Source organism: Micromesistius poutassou (genome assembly GCF_964030765.1).
Source record: "Micromesistius poutassou genome assembly, chromosome: 6".
Classification (NCBI taxonomy): domain Eukaryota; kingdom Metazoa; phylum Chordata; class Actinopteri; order Gadiformes; family Gadidae; genus Micromesistius; species Micromesistius poutassou.
The window spans coordinates 20,653,530-20,668,529 of NC_140276.1; the positions used below are offsets into that span (position 1 = coordinate 20,653,530).

Here is a 15,000-nt window from a genome sequence, read left to right on the forward strand (position 1 = left end):
AGTACCAACATGCCAGCCCCTCCCGAAGGATCAACAGGAAAATGAGATCCATGTATTTCTGTTTGATATTCCTTGTTTATTGATTCCAGTGAGTTTAGTTTTTATTGTTTATCTGTGGTTTCTGTTTGGCGTGTGTGTAGGGTGCTCTATGGCAACAAGATCACAGAACTACCAAAAGGACTTTTTGATGGACTGGTGTCGCTCCAGCTGCTGTAAGTATGACCTGCAGATGAAGATAAAACTACTCCTATAAACAACTGCTGAAGCTCATCCCAGTGCAGAGCGTGCCGTTGTTCTAGGCCTGGTGGAGATGTCTGTGGAGGGCATATGGTGCTGGTATTTGCCGCAGTCCACCGCAGATGGAGCTAACTATGGATAATGTTCTGGGCCGTTGCGTCCTAAAGTGATATCATTATATAGTAGCAGAGAGGGGGGAGGGGGGGGGGGGGGGGCGAGAGAGAGAGGGGCTAAAAAAGAGTGTTAGAAAGATGAATTAACAAAACGTAAAAAAGAACAAATCATAATAATGAGGTATTAAAAAACAAAGACAACACAGAGGAAAATAAATAATATGAATTAATGTGTGTGTTTGTATGTGTGCCTGTGCGTGTGTGGGTTTGTATGTGTGTGTGTGTGCGTGTGTGTGTGTTTGTTTGCTCGCATTAAAAGCCATTATTTACTAAATAAAGACAGACAAGAGGACTTATTTTACATTCATGTCCTGCCACATGTGTGGTCGCCTTATGAAAGCCATTAGCGTGTCTACACAAAGCCTGCGTCAATTAAACCTCAGCGCTTCCCAGGCCACCGCCAGCTCTGTTACTCAACCAGAACTGTTGGTTCCCTCCGTGCCTGTCAGTGTTCTCTAGCTCTGTCAGTGTCTTCTGAGGCTGTTAGCTCCTTCCGAGTGTGTAAGCTACCGAGTGTGTAAGCTTCTTGGCTGGCGCTGTAAGCTCCTCAGAGGCCGTTGGATCCTTCTGAGACTCATAGCTCCTTCTGAGGCTGTTATCTACCTGACTATTTTAGCATCTTCTCACGAGGCTGTTTGCTACTTTGGAGTCATTGAGCATATGATCTGGAGGCTGTTAGCTGTTTTGAGGCTGTTAGTGTATTCTTTGGAGGGTTTTAGTGAGTTCTGAGTCTGTTAGCGTCTTCTCTGGAGGCGGTGAGCTCCTTCTGAGGTGGATGGGTTCTGCTGTGTTGTCTGTGCTGCTGTGTTGTCACTGGTGCAGTTTCACGTAATTAGTTCCCCCTCTGGCTGGCTAATGAGGTGTGGCTGGGATGCTTGAGCCATGTGTGTGTGTGTGTGTGTGTGTGTGTGTGTGTCTATGGGTGTGTGTGTGTATGTGAGTGTGTATGTGTGTGTGTGTGTGTGTGTGTGTGTGTGATGATGCCTGAGTGATGGTGTCTTTTTATTTGTGTGTGTGTAAGTGTGCATGTGTGTGTGTGTGTGTGTGTGTGTGTGTGTGTGAGACAGAGTGTGTACTCGCTAGGTGTTCCCAAAGTGATTAATCCACTATGCCTGGTTAGGCCGCTCTCAGAAAGCCAGACTGCAGGTGGCGGAGATGAGAGAAGGAGAGAGGAGATGAGTAGAGCGCATAGGAAAGGAGAGGAGGGGAGAGATGGGGAGAGGAGGGGACAGAAAGCGAGCAGAGGAGATCAGGGGAGGAGGGTAGGAGAAGAGAGGATGTGAGCAGAATATACAATAGGTTGACGTTATACCAAAAAGAGGGCCAGGATGAATATGTCTGTAGTTTGGCATAACAACAAAAGACTATCGAATCAGCACTGTGGTTCGATAGTCCAAGCAACCGGGACACAGATGTTATGGTTTTAACCCTGATGGTCCTCCTGCCGTCCAGGCTGCTGAATGCCAACAAGATCAACTGTCTGAGGGTGAACACCTTCCAGGATCTCCAGAACCTCAACCTGCTGTCGCTGTACGACAACAAGCTGCAGAGCATCAGCAAGGGCCTGTTCACCCCGCTGAGAGCCATCAAAACGCTGTACGTGGTACAACTGTCTGTCACTTGGTCTGTCTGTCTCTCTCTCTGTTTGTCTGTCTCCCTGTCATCTGTCACTCTATCTGTATCTGCATCTGTAACGAATGTCTGCCTAGCTGTCTGCCTGTCTGTCCATCTCTCTTATCGGTCTGTCTGTACGTCTGTCCGTCTTTCTCTCTGGCCGCCTGTCGGTCAGTCCATTTATCTTTCAATGTATACATCTGCTTCTGTAATGTTTGTCCGCCGGCCTGTTTGTATCAGCACATCTCACAGGTCCGTCTGTCCGTCAGTGTATCTGTATCTATGACACTGTGTTGGTGTCTCCTGTGTGTCTGGCGTCTCCTCCCCTCCTCTGCAGTCACCTTGCCCAGAACCCATTTGTGTGTGACTGCCATCTCAAGTGGCTGGCAGACTACCTGCTGGACAACCCCATCGAGACCAGTGGGGCGCGCTGCAGCCACCCTCGCAGGCTGGCCAACAAGCGCATCAGCCAGGTCAAGGGCAAGAAGTTCAGGTGCACAGGTAGGACGCTACCTGCACACACACACACATGCACACACAAGTATACAACCCCAAATGCACACACACACACATGCACACACAAGTATACAACCCCAAATGCACACACACACACATGCACACACAAGTATACAACCCCAAATGCACACACACACACACACATGTACACACAAGTATACATCCCCAAATGCACACACACACATGCACACACAAGCATCCATGTGATCTCCCATGAACATGCACACACGTACGCTCACATATTTGCCCACACACACACACAGACAATAAACATACAAAGACTTGCACAGACACAATTCCAGATGCACACACGCATGCACAAACAAACATAAATTTGCACTTAATATGACATACAGCCTGTTCTTGTTGATTTTGTTTGTGAGGATATTCCCTGACGTTTAAATCAATCTAAAACAGGCGTGTGAAACAAAACAAGCACAGGATTGATTTACAAGGAGAAGTCGTAGGAAACATTGTTTCCTGTCAGCTGCAATACTCGTTCGCCTCTAGGCTGTAGCGTACCATGAGAGCCTGGGAAACCCAAACGGTAATGGTAGGCAAGTAATGTCATTAAAGAAACGGCGAGTCGCGACATTAAAGAGTTTTGAGGTAATTCAACTTAATGGAAATTGCTAAGCCTTCCCAGTTTATATGTCTTTCAAAAACAGTCATGTAATAAATCTGCCATATTCTAATTTGTATCAGAGAGGGCCTCTAAATGTCTCATGAAAATGTAAAGCTTAATAAATGACATAGTAGATAACTTTCCTAAGCAAATCATGTGTTTACGTTGGAAAGCAAGAAAACCAACAGCAAGAAAACAAAAATGAGCCCATCCCTTGGTCCCGCCCTCTGCTGCTTGCATCTCCTTCCCCCTGTCTGGATCCCGTGAAAACTGTTCCTATTCTTTCACTCACTTCATCCCACCAGCTCTATTTGCTGGTAGTCCATCAATTCCATAATTTCTGTATGGATCTGTATTCTGATTGGTGCAGCTCCCTGTTGCCCCGCCTCCTTTTCTGTATGGATCTGTATTCTGATTGGTGCAGCCCACTGTGGGCTCACCTTGCTCCTGTGAAGTGCAGCTGTCTCTTGTGCTTGATCTAACCATGTGGCCCCCTCCTGTTGTGACATCACATGGTTCCGTCAAGCGCCAGGGATCGCCTGGCACACGCCCACCTGCCTCTCCGTGGCAACCGCACGCAAGGAGCCGCCTGACACACCTGTCCCCTCAGCCAGTCCAACGAGTCCCTTTAGCCCTCAGTATGCACTTTACCTGTCTCTCCCCAAATGTCTTCCATTTCATTCTCATCCTTCCTCCCTTTCCTCCTTCCTTTAGTCCTCAGCCGTTGCTGCTCCTCTATAGCGTGGCCAACATGGCCGTGAAAGGATTTTCTATGTGAAATATGTTTTTGTATTTATTTCCTCTATCCTTTCCTTCCTTCCTCTCTGCCTTCCTCCCCACGTTCCTTTGGCCAAAGCATCGTGCCTTCCTTCACTTCCCTCCTTAGTTTAACCTCCCCTTCCCTCCTTGCCTCTCTCCATCCTTCTATCGCCATGCTTCTTCTGAAAGCGTCGTCCGCAGGAGTCCAGCAGCTCGCGCTGAGAACACATTACATTAGCCCGGTGATCGAACCGCAAAACGCTGTCCGAGTCCAGCTTTCAGTCCTGTTTATTGTAAGGGAGCCTTTGTACTGTAGGTGGTCTGGGCGGCTGAAGGAGGTCAGACAGTGAACAGACTAGACCCATAACGGCCGGGGACACTGCGAGAGATATCTTAAGAAGAGGAAAACTTCAATCCAGTCCAACACAGAGGAAAGTTATGGTGACCTGAAGAGAACTGGACAAAAAATAATCACACAGAACAGACAGGAAATCAGACAGCACGAGAGCGTATGCGGAGACGGGGAGAGATATAGAAAGAGAGAGAGGGGAAAGGAGAGAAGGAGAGAGAGGAAAAGGGAGAGATAGAGAGAACCCAGAGAACCATAAAGAGTAAATGTCGCACAAGAGGGTGATAAACACAAGGTCGGTCAACGGGGTTTCTGTAGCTATAAATAATAACTGATCATATTTATGGAAATAGCCTAATTGGGCCCATGGGGTCACCCTGTTGAACCCAGAACATCCTGGGTCAGAGCGCTGTTTATCTAGCGAGCATGAAGCTGCCGTATTTTTGTAAACGAGATTCACCAACATCAAGCAGCTTCTCCATCGTCCAAATGTCTGAGGTCTGGATTAAAGAAAATCCTCAAATGTTTGGTGGATCTGTGTGAGAAAGGCTGTAATCAACCCAAACGCTGTTCAAAATGATTGGTTGCCTGTTTATTTTCAGTATGGATGGCATCGAAATGGTGAAACAAAAGATGTTTTTTTGTTTGGCTATCCTGACATGTGGGTGCCTTTATTCAACTTTAATGATGTCAATGTGAAAACTAATGTTTATTTGCCTGTTTGTGGTTTACCCTTCTGTTCTGTATCAACCTTAAAGATGTTTGTGTGTGTGTGTGAGTGTGTGTGGGTGTGTGCTGCTTTTTCTTTTTTCTTTTGGAATCTGTTTCTTTTATTGTATCCGTCTCAAATGAACAACAATTATTTCATGTAAAAGATCTAACGGAAGTATGTACATTGCTCTCTACTCCCCTACCCTACTCCTACTCCCTCTTTTCTCCTCTCTTCTATCCTCTCCTCTTTTCTCCTTTCCTCGTCCTCCATCCCTTGTCTCCTCCTCACCTCTTCCACTCCCTCCCACCTCCTCTACTCCCCCCTTAACATTCGTCCTCCTCCCTCCCTCCTCCTGTCTTTCTCTGCCCTTCATCCTCCTCTCCCCCTCTCCCCTCCCCATTCCCCCTCCTCTCCCCCTCCTCCTCCTCCTTCTCTCCTCCTCTCCCCTCCCCAATCATCTCCACCTCCTCCTCTCCTCCTCCCCTCCTCCTCTCCTGCTCTCCTCTCCTCCCCTCCTCCTCTCCTCTCCTCCTCCTCCTCTCCTCCTCTCCTCCTCCTCCCCTCCTCCTCTCCTCTCCTCCTCCTCCTCTCTGCTCTCCTCCCCTCCTCTCCTCCTCCCCTCCTCCTCTCCTCCTCCTCTCCTCCTCCTCCCCTCCTCCTCTCCTCTCCTCCTCCACCTCCCTCCTCCTCTCCTGCTCTCCTCCCCTCCTCTCCTCCTCCCCTCCTCTCTCCTCATCCTCCTCCTCTCCTCCTCTCCTCCTCCTCCCCTCCTCCTCTCCTCTCCTCCTCCTCCCCTCCTCCTCTCCTGCTCTCCTCCCCTCCTCTCCTCCTCCTCCTCCTCTCCTCCTCTCCTCCTCTCCTCCTCCTCCCCTCCTCTCCTCCTCCTCCTCTCCTCTCCTCCTCCTCTCCTCCTCCTCCTCTCCTCCTCTCCTCCTCCTCCTCCCCTCCTCTCCTCCTCCTCCTCTCCTCCTCCTGCTCTCCTCCTCCTCCTCTCCTGCTCTCCTCCTCTCCTCCTCCTCTCCTGCTCTCCTCCCCTCCTCCTCTCCTGCTCTCCTCCTCCTCCCCTCCTCCTATCCTGCTCTCCTCCTCCTCCCCTCCTCCTCTCCTGCTCTCCTCCTCTCCTCCTCCTCCCCTCCTCCTCTCCTGCTCTCCTCCTCTCCTCCTCCTCCCCTCCTCCTCTCCTGCTCTCCTCCTCTCCTCCTCCCCTCCTCCTCTCCTCCTCTCCTCCTCTCCTCCTCCTCCCCTCCTCCTCTCCTGCTCTCCTCCTCTCCCTCCTCCCCTCCTCCTCTCCTCCTCTCCTCCTCCCCTCCTCCTCTCCTGCTCCAGGTCAGGAGGACTACCGAAGTCGTCTGAGTGGCGAGTGCTTCCAGGACCTGGTGTGTCCAGAGAGATGTCGGTGTGAGGGGACCGTGGTGGACTGCTCCAACCTCAAGCTGACCAACGTGCCCCTGCACATCCCGGAGCACACCACAGACCTGTATGCAACACACACACACACACACACACACACACACACACACACACACGCCCACCAGACACACACGCATAAATGCATGCAGGCATATTCACGCATACACACTCCTCACACCCATTCTCCTCTTCCACTGTCTCTCTCTTCTCCTCATCCTCCTATTTTCTTCCTCATCTGCTCTGCTCCTCCTATCCTCTCCTCTCCTCATCATCATCCTCATCCTCTACTCATCTCTCCCACTCTCTCTCACTCTCTCTGGAGATTGGTTCCCTAGGGAGCCATGACCCCTTGGGGCCAAGGGCTCTTTGTGCAAGGCTGTGGAACTGTTCACAGCAGCTCCTTTACATCATAGCGGTACCTGCTGAGCATTGACACTTTTCAGTAGAGACATAGGGTCATACTCAGTTAATCCCAGGTGACAGAATGTATGCTGTGACGTGCATCAGATGAGTAGTGAACTTGGAGTGTACGGAAGATGTGCTGTATTTTCTATGTATCCTGGTAATAGAATAAGCAAGAGCTGGCTCTCAATGTCAATGTGACAATATGTTGCGCTGTAGCCTGTTATTCTATGCCAACACTAAACCATGGCTTGTTGTCATGCAGAATTCCTTAATCCAAACATGAGCATGGAAAAGTAAACAAACACACGCACAGCAAAGTAAACAAGAAAAAACTAAGATGATTGATAAGAATGGATTCATTTTAGATTGATGTAATTACGTTGATATTTATTAATGTATGCAGTGCTTAACATTGCGTCAAGTTTATCTCTAGACATGGCAGGGCTCTACCATGCTTGACATTTTAAACAGCTAATAAACTGCTCTCTCTCTCTCTCTCTCTCTCTCTCTCTCTGTCTCTCGCCTTCTCGACCTCCCTCATCCATCCCTTCTTTCTTTTCTTCCTGTTTTTTCCTTCATTCACTCCCATGGAGCTTGGTGTCAAAAAACTCAATTTTGTCCTTCATGGTCGGTTAAAGGGTATATCAGTCTCCATCATCAAACAAACACACGAACACACATGCACGCAGGCATGCACGCACATACACACACATACACACACACACACACACACGCACACACACACACACATATACACACGCACACATATACACACACACATATACACACGCACACACACACATACATACATGTTCACGTACATTCACATGTGCACATTTGTGCGTACTAACACAGACACACACAAACACACACACAAACAGTCAATGGGCCTTTCACTTGCCTTATCAGGGGAAATCAGGAGGTTACAGCAGAGCTGAGGGCTTATCAATCTCTCTCCTCTCTCTCTCGCTCTCTCTAACGCTTTCTGTCCCCCTCTCTCTAACTCCCTCTCTGTCCCTCTCTCCTGCTCTCTCTGCCTCTCTCTCTCTCTCTCTCTCTAACTCTCTCTCTCTAACTCTCCCTCTACCGCTCTCTCTCTCTCTCTCTCTCTCTCCTGCTCTATCTCTCTATCCCTCTCTCTCTCTATCCCTCTCTCTCTTATTCTCTTATTCTCTCTCTCAGTCTTATTCCCCTTGCTTATTTTTTCCTCACCTGACGTCTCTAACTCCAGGCCATTGAGATCCTTGAAGGAGGCCTTCCTAATACATGCTGAATTAAATGGCCTCCGCATTAATAAAATGTTTAAGATGTCCTCGGGCCTTTCAGAAATGATCAACTTTGCACAAATGATTTAATACGCAGGAACATGTAGCAAATGTGCTTTGTTGTTTTACATTTGCTTGTGGGTGTTACAAGGTACATCAACAAGGGTTTTGTCATGTAAAATGTAAAATCGGTCATTCATGTAAAATACTCTCTCTCTCTTGCTCTATCTGTATCTCACTCTCACACACACGCACGCACGCACACACACACACACACACACACACACACACACACACACACACACACACACACACAAGCAGCAAGAAATAGTGCAGCCATTTATTGTCTGCTTAAAGTACAAATGAGCTCAGCTCAGTTAGGCAGTTGTCTGGCTTCCTATCTATCTAACAGTTTCCTTGGCTCAGGGAATTGTGTGTATTGATGACCTCATAGAAAGGATTTATTGCCTTCTTTAGTGTTTTACCTCTGTTTGCTTTCCTTTGTCTTCATTTACTCCCATTTCAAGTCTAGCGGCCATTTTGTCTTCCACATATCTCTCCTGTCCGTGCGTATGCGTGTTTGATCATTTCAAGTCTATGGTGTATGAATACAGTGGACAAACTATTCAGTGCACTTGATGCCATTTTTTTTAAAGCATTACCCATTGATGTTTAAGAGTGATATAAACTGATCGATCTACTCCAGATAGTCGTGTTGTTCTCTAACCCATCGATTCCCTCTCTCTTTCTCTCCCCCTCCAGACGGTTAAACGACAATGATATCGCTGTGCTGGAGGCGACTGGGATGTACAAGAAGCTCCCAAACCTAAAAAAGATGTATGTATATTTAAATACTTTGTTCATTTATTTTATTTCAGACAGAGAGGGAGAGAGGTGACCAGAGAGACTGACGGCTACAGTTAGAGAGTGGGATAGAGCGACAGATACCAACAAAAACTGGGCTAGAAAGACATACAGCAGAATAGATAGTTGGAGAGAAGGACAACAAGCAGCGAGCAACAGAAAGACAGAGAGATGATCATCTAGAGGGCGCAGAGATACAGAGAGAGAGATACAATCTGTGGGAGCAACAGAGAGATGGAGAGAGAGAAATACAATCTAGAGAAAGCAACAGAGGCATACAAAGAGACATATAATCCAGAGGGAGCAACAGGGAGAGGGAGAGATAGACTGAGAATTGCAAGAGAGCAACAGAGAGGGAGAGACTGAGAATCTAGAGGGAGCAGCCGAGAGAAGGAGAGAGATTGAGAATCCAGGGGGGCAGTGAGGGGGAGAAAGCAGGTGAAGATGTGCTCGCCGGTGTCCCACGTGGTCCATAACGCTCGCGCTTCTGCCGCTTTGCAATCATCTTGTAATGGAGGATCACACAGGTCTGCTTTGTCTCCATTTGGCCCTGGTGATTACGGAGCGGGGGAGGAGGAGGAGGAGAGAGGGGATCACAGCAGGCAGGACATGTACAACCCAGAGGAGGAGGGAGTGGGAGTAAATGAGTAAATACAGACAGGTGGAGGAGAGGAGAGGACATAGGAGGGGGGAGAGTGTGGACGAGCCGAGGGGAAGGGAAGAGGACAGTAGAATAGAGGAGAGGAAGAGAGGGTGTGAAGGAAAGGTAAGATATAGGAAGGGTCGGAAAGATGGAGAAGTGTGAAAGGGTGTATTTTGTAGGCATAGAGCAGACAGGTAAGTAAGTGTCAGAAAGAAAAATGACGGAAGAGGAATATGAAATGAAAATGGAACTTGTCTTATCTGTGTGTGTGTGTGTGTGTGTGTGTGTGTGTGTGTGTGTGTGTGTGTGTGTGTGTGTGTGTGTGTGTGTGTGTGTGTGTGTGTGTGTGTGTGTGGAGGACGGAGAGGAAGATAGAGCAGAGCACGGGAGTTGATTTATTGGAGAGGAAATTGCTAACCATCCAGCGGTGTCACTAACAATATAGATTAGACCAAACTCATTACTATGTACCTGGACTCATCCCTTCTCTTCTCCCTCCTCTCCTCCCATCCTACACCCTCCCTCTCTTCTCCATCTCATCTCCTTTCTCTGTTCTCGCCCCTCCTCCTCTCCTCTTCTCACCTCCTCATCTCTATCGTACCTCCTCTACCTCTCTCCTCCTCTCCTCTCTCTGCCCTCGACTTTATTCTGCTTCTCTTTGCTCCTCTCCTCCTCGTCTCTTTGGTCCTCATGTCTATTGTCTCCCTCTCTCTCCTCCTCCCCTCCTGCTCTGTTGTCCTATCTTCATTTACATTTGTAAAATGTAAATTTCCTATCTTCATCTCATCCCTCTGTTCCTTAACTACTGTCTTCCTTAATGTCTCCTCCTCCATGTCATGTCATCCCGCTCTCTCCCTCCTATTCATTTCCTTTTGCACCGTGTTCCCAGATATCGTATCTTTACCTCCGTTCTCTCGTCCCCTCTCAACAATCCACGCTCTCCCCCCCATCCCCCCTTGAGTTTCCTACCTCCTCCATCTCCTTGTCCGAGCCTTTAAGAGGCAGCACTAAGCTGACAAGTTAGCTAGCTGTTGCACGCCAAGGGTCAGCCACCATTTCGTAATGTTAAACCATGGGACCACATCTTAGTATTCCTTTCATTGTTTGGATTAAGGAACAAGATACAGATCACCATATTGTACCCACTGTTTTCATCTAATATGCTCGTGTACCTTTGTGTGTGGGTGTGTGTGTGTGTGTGTTATAGCTTATCAGTAGATCAACCGGTGGAGATTGGAGCTTTTAAATTAAAGGGACATTTAAATGTTATGGGTTAAAGTGACATGATTGATTTGTGCAATTAAAGCTGGAATGTGTGTGTCCCAGAGTCTTTGTAGATGCAAACAGATATAATAATGTGCATGTGCACAATAGTGTGTGTGTGTGTGTGTGTGTGTGTGTGTGTGTGTGTGTGTGTGTGTGTGTGTGTGTGTGACATGAATATATGACTTATAAACTTATTTAAAAAAAATCCTCGAACTAGATACATTTGGGTGCGTTTGATTTCTTCATATAGAAACCTGAGCAACAACAAACTGCGAGACATCCGCGAGGGTGCGTTTGACGGGGCGGGTGGAGTCCTGGAGCTGCTGCTGACAGGAAACAAACTCACCGGCCTTCAAGGACGCATGTTCAGAGGACTCACTGGACTGAAAACCATGTGAGTAGTCTGGTAGTAGCCACACACGCATGCAAGCATGCACTCATATAACTTCTGCATGCAAACCTCACCCAAGGTTGAATTTCCTGTAAAAGCCTTCTGTGTCTTATGTCACGCTAAATGGACAACATGAATGGACAATTGTATGTCGTCAAGTGGCTACATACAGCAGCTAGCCATACAGCCTAGCCGTATATAAGAGCTTATATATAGTGTATATAAGTTATCGCCATCTGACGTAGAAGATTTTCAACCGGTGCTGAGCCTGAGGGTCACGTCCACTGCTAACACGATTAAAGGGTTCATGTAGGCTACTGTCTGCCTGCACTAGCTAATGAGACGGCCGTGGCTCTCCTGAACAGCATGTGTACCTTCAAATGACTACCCTAATGGTATGATTTTTGTTTATGCTAGCTAATGACTGGGTAATGCTATCATAGCTATGGCAGGATTAGGTTAAGAGGCTCCTTGTTCCAGTAATAGCTGCACTAAGTGAGTTAGCATATCCCAGAGATAGCTGATGCTAACTAACGTATTTAGCCTCATGTCTGCATGTCAAAAGCTAATGCCACATTACAGGCTGAGCTAGTCATGGAGGGTCTGGTTTCAGAACAGCTCCTCTGGCCATCCTCTTTTCCATGGCTCATATCTTTGTCATCTTTGTATTTTGTTTGTTTAACGTAGTATGCCATTGGATTTTGTCTGCGCTTTTCTCTCAAAACAATTAAAAGGCCTTGAAATGAAATAGCATACATAAACAAGCGACTTGGTTTGTGCTCGTACAGCTTGTTCGCTGTAATGGCACAAAGCTCAGCCTCAGCTTGTGAGCAATGTTCAACAAACACGACGTTTGAGACATGGAATCAGATGCTGTAGGCGGCTAAGTGGATGTAATCTGTGTGTTATTCCAGGATGCTGCGGAGCAACCAGATCAGCTGCATTGATAACGCAACCTTCACCGGGCTGAGCTCGGTGCGTCTGCTGTCGCTGTACGATCTCCAGCCTGGCCCCGGGAGCCTTCTCATCACTTCACTCTCTCTCCACCATGTAAGAGTCTTTCTCTCTCTTCATTTGTCTTCTAATGTCACGCCATTACTCACTCTCTGTCTCTCCCCCTCTCGTGCTATCTCTGGTTCTCTCTCTCTTCCCGTCTCCCCTTTGTCCTGTTTGTCTCGCTGAGGGACATATCCACCCCAATGTCACACATCAACACACACACACACACACACACACACACACACACACACACACCCAAGCCCTCTGGAGTGGTTGTTTTCATGGGCGTCATATCGACAACGTTGGGTGGATTCCTGGGCAGCTATTATCAGTATGTCCCCTATAGTTCAGGGTCTGTCCACACACCCACGCACACTGATACACACACACACGCACACACACACACACACACACACACACACCACTATAGAAGTATACATACACTGACTCACATGCAAGCACACACAGTCTCACATACACACACACACACACACGCAAACACACACACATCCACAGATACAGATATCAGTGTGTGTGTGTGTGTGTGTGTGTGTGTGTGTGTGTGTGTGTGTGTGTGTGTGGCTGTATGATTCTTCAGTATTCGGACCACCCAGAAGTGGCCATTCTGAATAAATAACGCTGTCGACTCAATAAATTGTTTCTGATTGATGATGTTCTTCTTTCAACTCCTGAGGTTGAACACGGCCCCTCCCTCTCTCCTCACTCATCCATCCTGTTCCCGTCTATCTCTCTATCTCTCTATCTCTCTATCTATCTCTCTATCTTCCGCTCTGTGCCCCTGGTTCTCCCTCCGACCCCTGGTCTTAGCTCTTTTTACTCAGAGAGAGAAAGAGAGAGGGGGAGAGAAAGAGAGAGAGAATAAGCGAAGGCAGATCATTGCAATATAGATGACTGTATGGCCAGAGTAAAGCTTTGCTCAGTCGGAGTGTGATTATCTGTCCGTGAAATCAATGGTTCTTTTCTTCGATATCTTCCTTTAGTTTCCTCCCCTCCCACACTCTGAACCCACGCGCTAACTCCTCTTTTTGGGTAGGTTAAGGTATTGAAGCCCAACTTAGCTTAGGGGCTACCCTAGGCATAGCGGACGGCTCCCATTTCCCACCTTGGCTCTAACAATTTCAACTTTGACCTGCTCGACCTGCCAATCAGATTAGAGCTTTGTTGGACCTTGTAAATCCAAGGGAGTGTAAACGCCGTGGCTTTCTTCCCTCTGTTCGATGGTATTATGAGTTAAAAGCATTGAAGCCCTTGTGTTGACCGGCTGCATTCCAACGCTCAACCTCGCTAAACACTCACGCATTGACCACCTAACTCTTATCTCACGATATCTTTCAATACAAATGCTTATCGAACAAACACCTCATAGTGTTGAGAATGGACGCAATACTCTTTTCCCAAATGTCCTCCCACTTTTTAATGCTTCCTTTGCTTGGCGTCCTCGATGGTTGTTCGTATAATTGAATTAGTAGTGCACTAACGATGGCGAGAGGCCTTGGCTTTGGGAATGTATTTCTGCACACTAAGGTGAGGTCATTACTGGGGAATGAGGAGATAACGTGTCCCTATCTAAATCAGGACACCGTTAAAGGCACCAAGGCACTGATTCAGCTGTTTTAGTCCAGGCCAGGCAGATTCCTCCCACTGCAGTTCCTCTACACATTTTATAGACCCTCTCTGCAGGACTTTGTAATGCACTGACCCCCGACGGTGTGGATATACTCAGAAAAGTCCTACTTCCATTTCCATGGAGTTTGGCAAGTTGCTCAATAGATAAGTCGGGTTGTCTTTGTTTTCAACTCTATTTGTACATCCCTTCATCACAGCTACAGTCTCGAAGGGCTTCACAGGCCCAAATTATACAACAGCACATCTGAACCTAAGCCCTCTGAAGGGAAAGGAATCCCTCCCTACATCTGAAGGAGGAGATAACCCTAGCAAAGGAACACTGAAGAGGGAAGCCCGTCTTGAAGGGATGGTTGTAAGGCAGAAGGTGTTGAATATCAATGAATTCAACTTTATTTATGAAGCGTTATCGTGCAAAACAGCAATACAAAGTGCTTAACAGGAGCATACAGACACAAGAAAATAACTCCAAATCTGAATCATAGAGATACACTTCAGTGGGGGAATGAACAAAAAGATAGAAAATTAAGTGATTGGAAGGTCTAAATTCTACTTTAGGTACGTTTTAAGAAATTAGGCAAACCACTTAATGACAGGATGGTAGTTTTCTTGTCACTGCCTTGGATTATTCTTATTGTAATTTTAACCTTAACCTGATCCTCTGCTCTGCCGGCAGTAACCTGCTGTCCAACCCCTACGTGTGCGACTGCCACCTGGCCTGGCTGGGCCAGTGGCTGAAGAAGACTCGGGTGGTCAGTGGCAACCCTCGCTGCCAGAAGCCCGCCTTCCTCAAGGAGATCCCAATCCAAGACGTGGCCGCCCCGGACTTCACCTGCGACGGTAACACCAGCGCACACACATAGGCTGTCAAAGAAATAAGGATGTAGAACGTCTGTGACCTCACAGCATTGGTTTATCGATGACCGCTATGAGGAGGGTCCATCTTGAAATCCCACCTGAATTAAGTAAAAATGAAAACTATTAAGTGGCTTTGAATTACGAGAATGAAATCAATCTTAGAATGGTGACAGCTCATTTTCCCACCACCTACTGCAAAGGACACCTTAAGGCTTGTGATGACTGCTCGCCTCACAGCTGCACATCTGCAGCGCTGCAGTCTCACACGCC

The 15,000-nt window shown here is 47.6% G+C and overlaps 1 protein-coding gene across 1 annotated transcript in view; it reads left to right on the forward strand.

The window, feature by feature from the left end:
* LOC311345171 (slit homolog 3 protein-like) overlaps window positions 1-15,000 on the forward strand; it is a 151,101-nt gene that overhangs the window by 99,353 nt on the left and 36,748 nt on the right. The window contains 9 exon segments of the mRNA XM_084469549.1: window positions 141-212; window positions 1,863-2,006; window positions 2,362-2,525; window positions 6,312-6,462; window positions 8,828-8,902; window positions 11,089-11,232; window positions 12,144-12,227; window positions 12,229-12,279; window positions 14,549-14,712. Coding sequence (XP_084325675.1) covers window positions 141-212; window positions 1,863-2,006; window positions 2,362-2,525; window positions 6,312-6,462; window positions 8,828-8,902; window positions 11,089-11,232; window positions 12,144-12,227; window positions 12,229-12,279; window positions 14,549-14,712 — 1,049 coding nt within the window.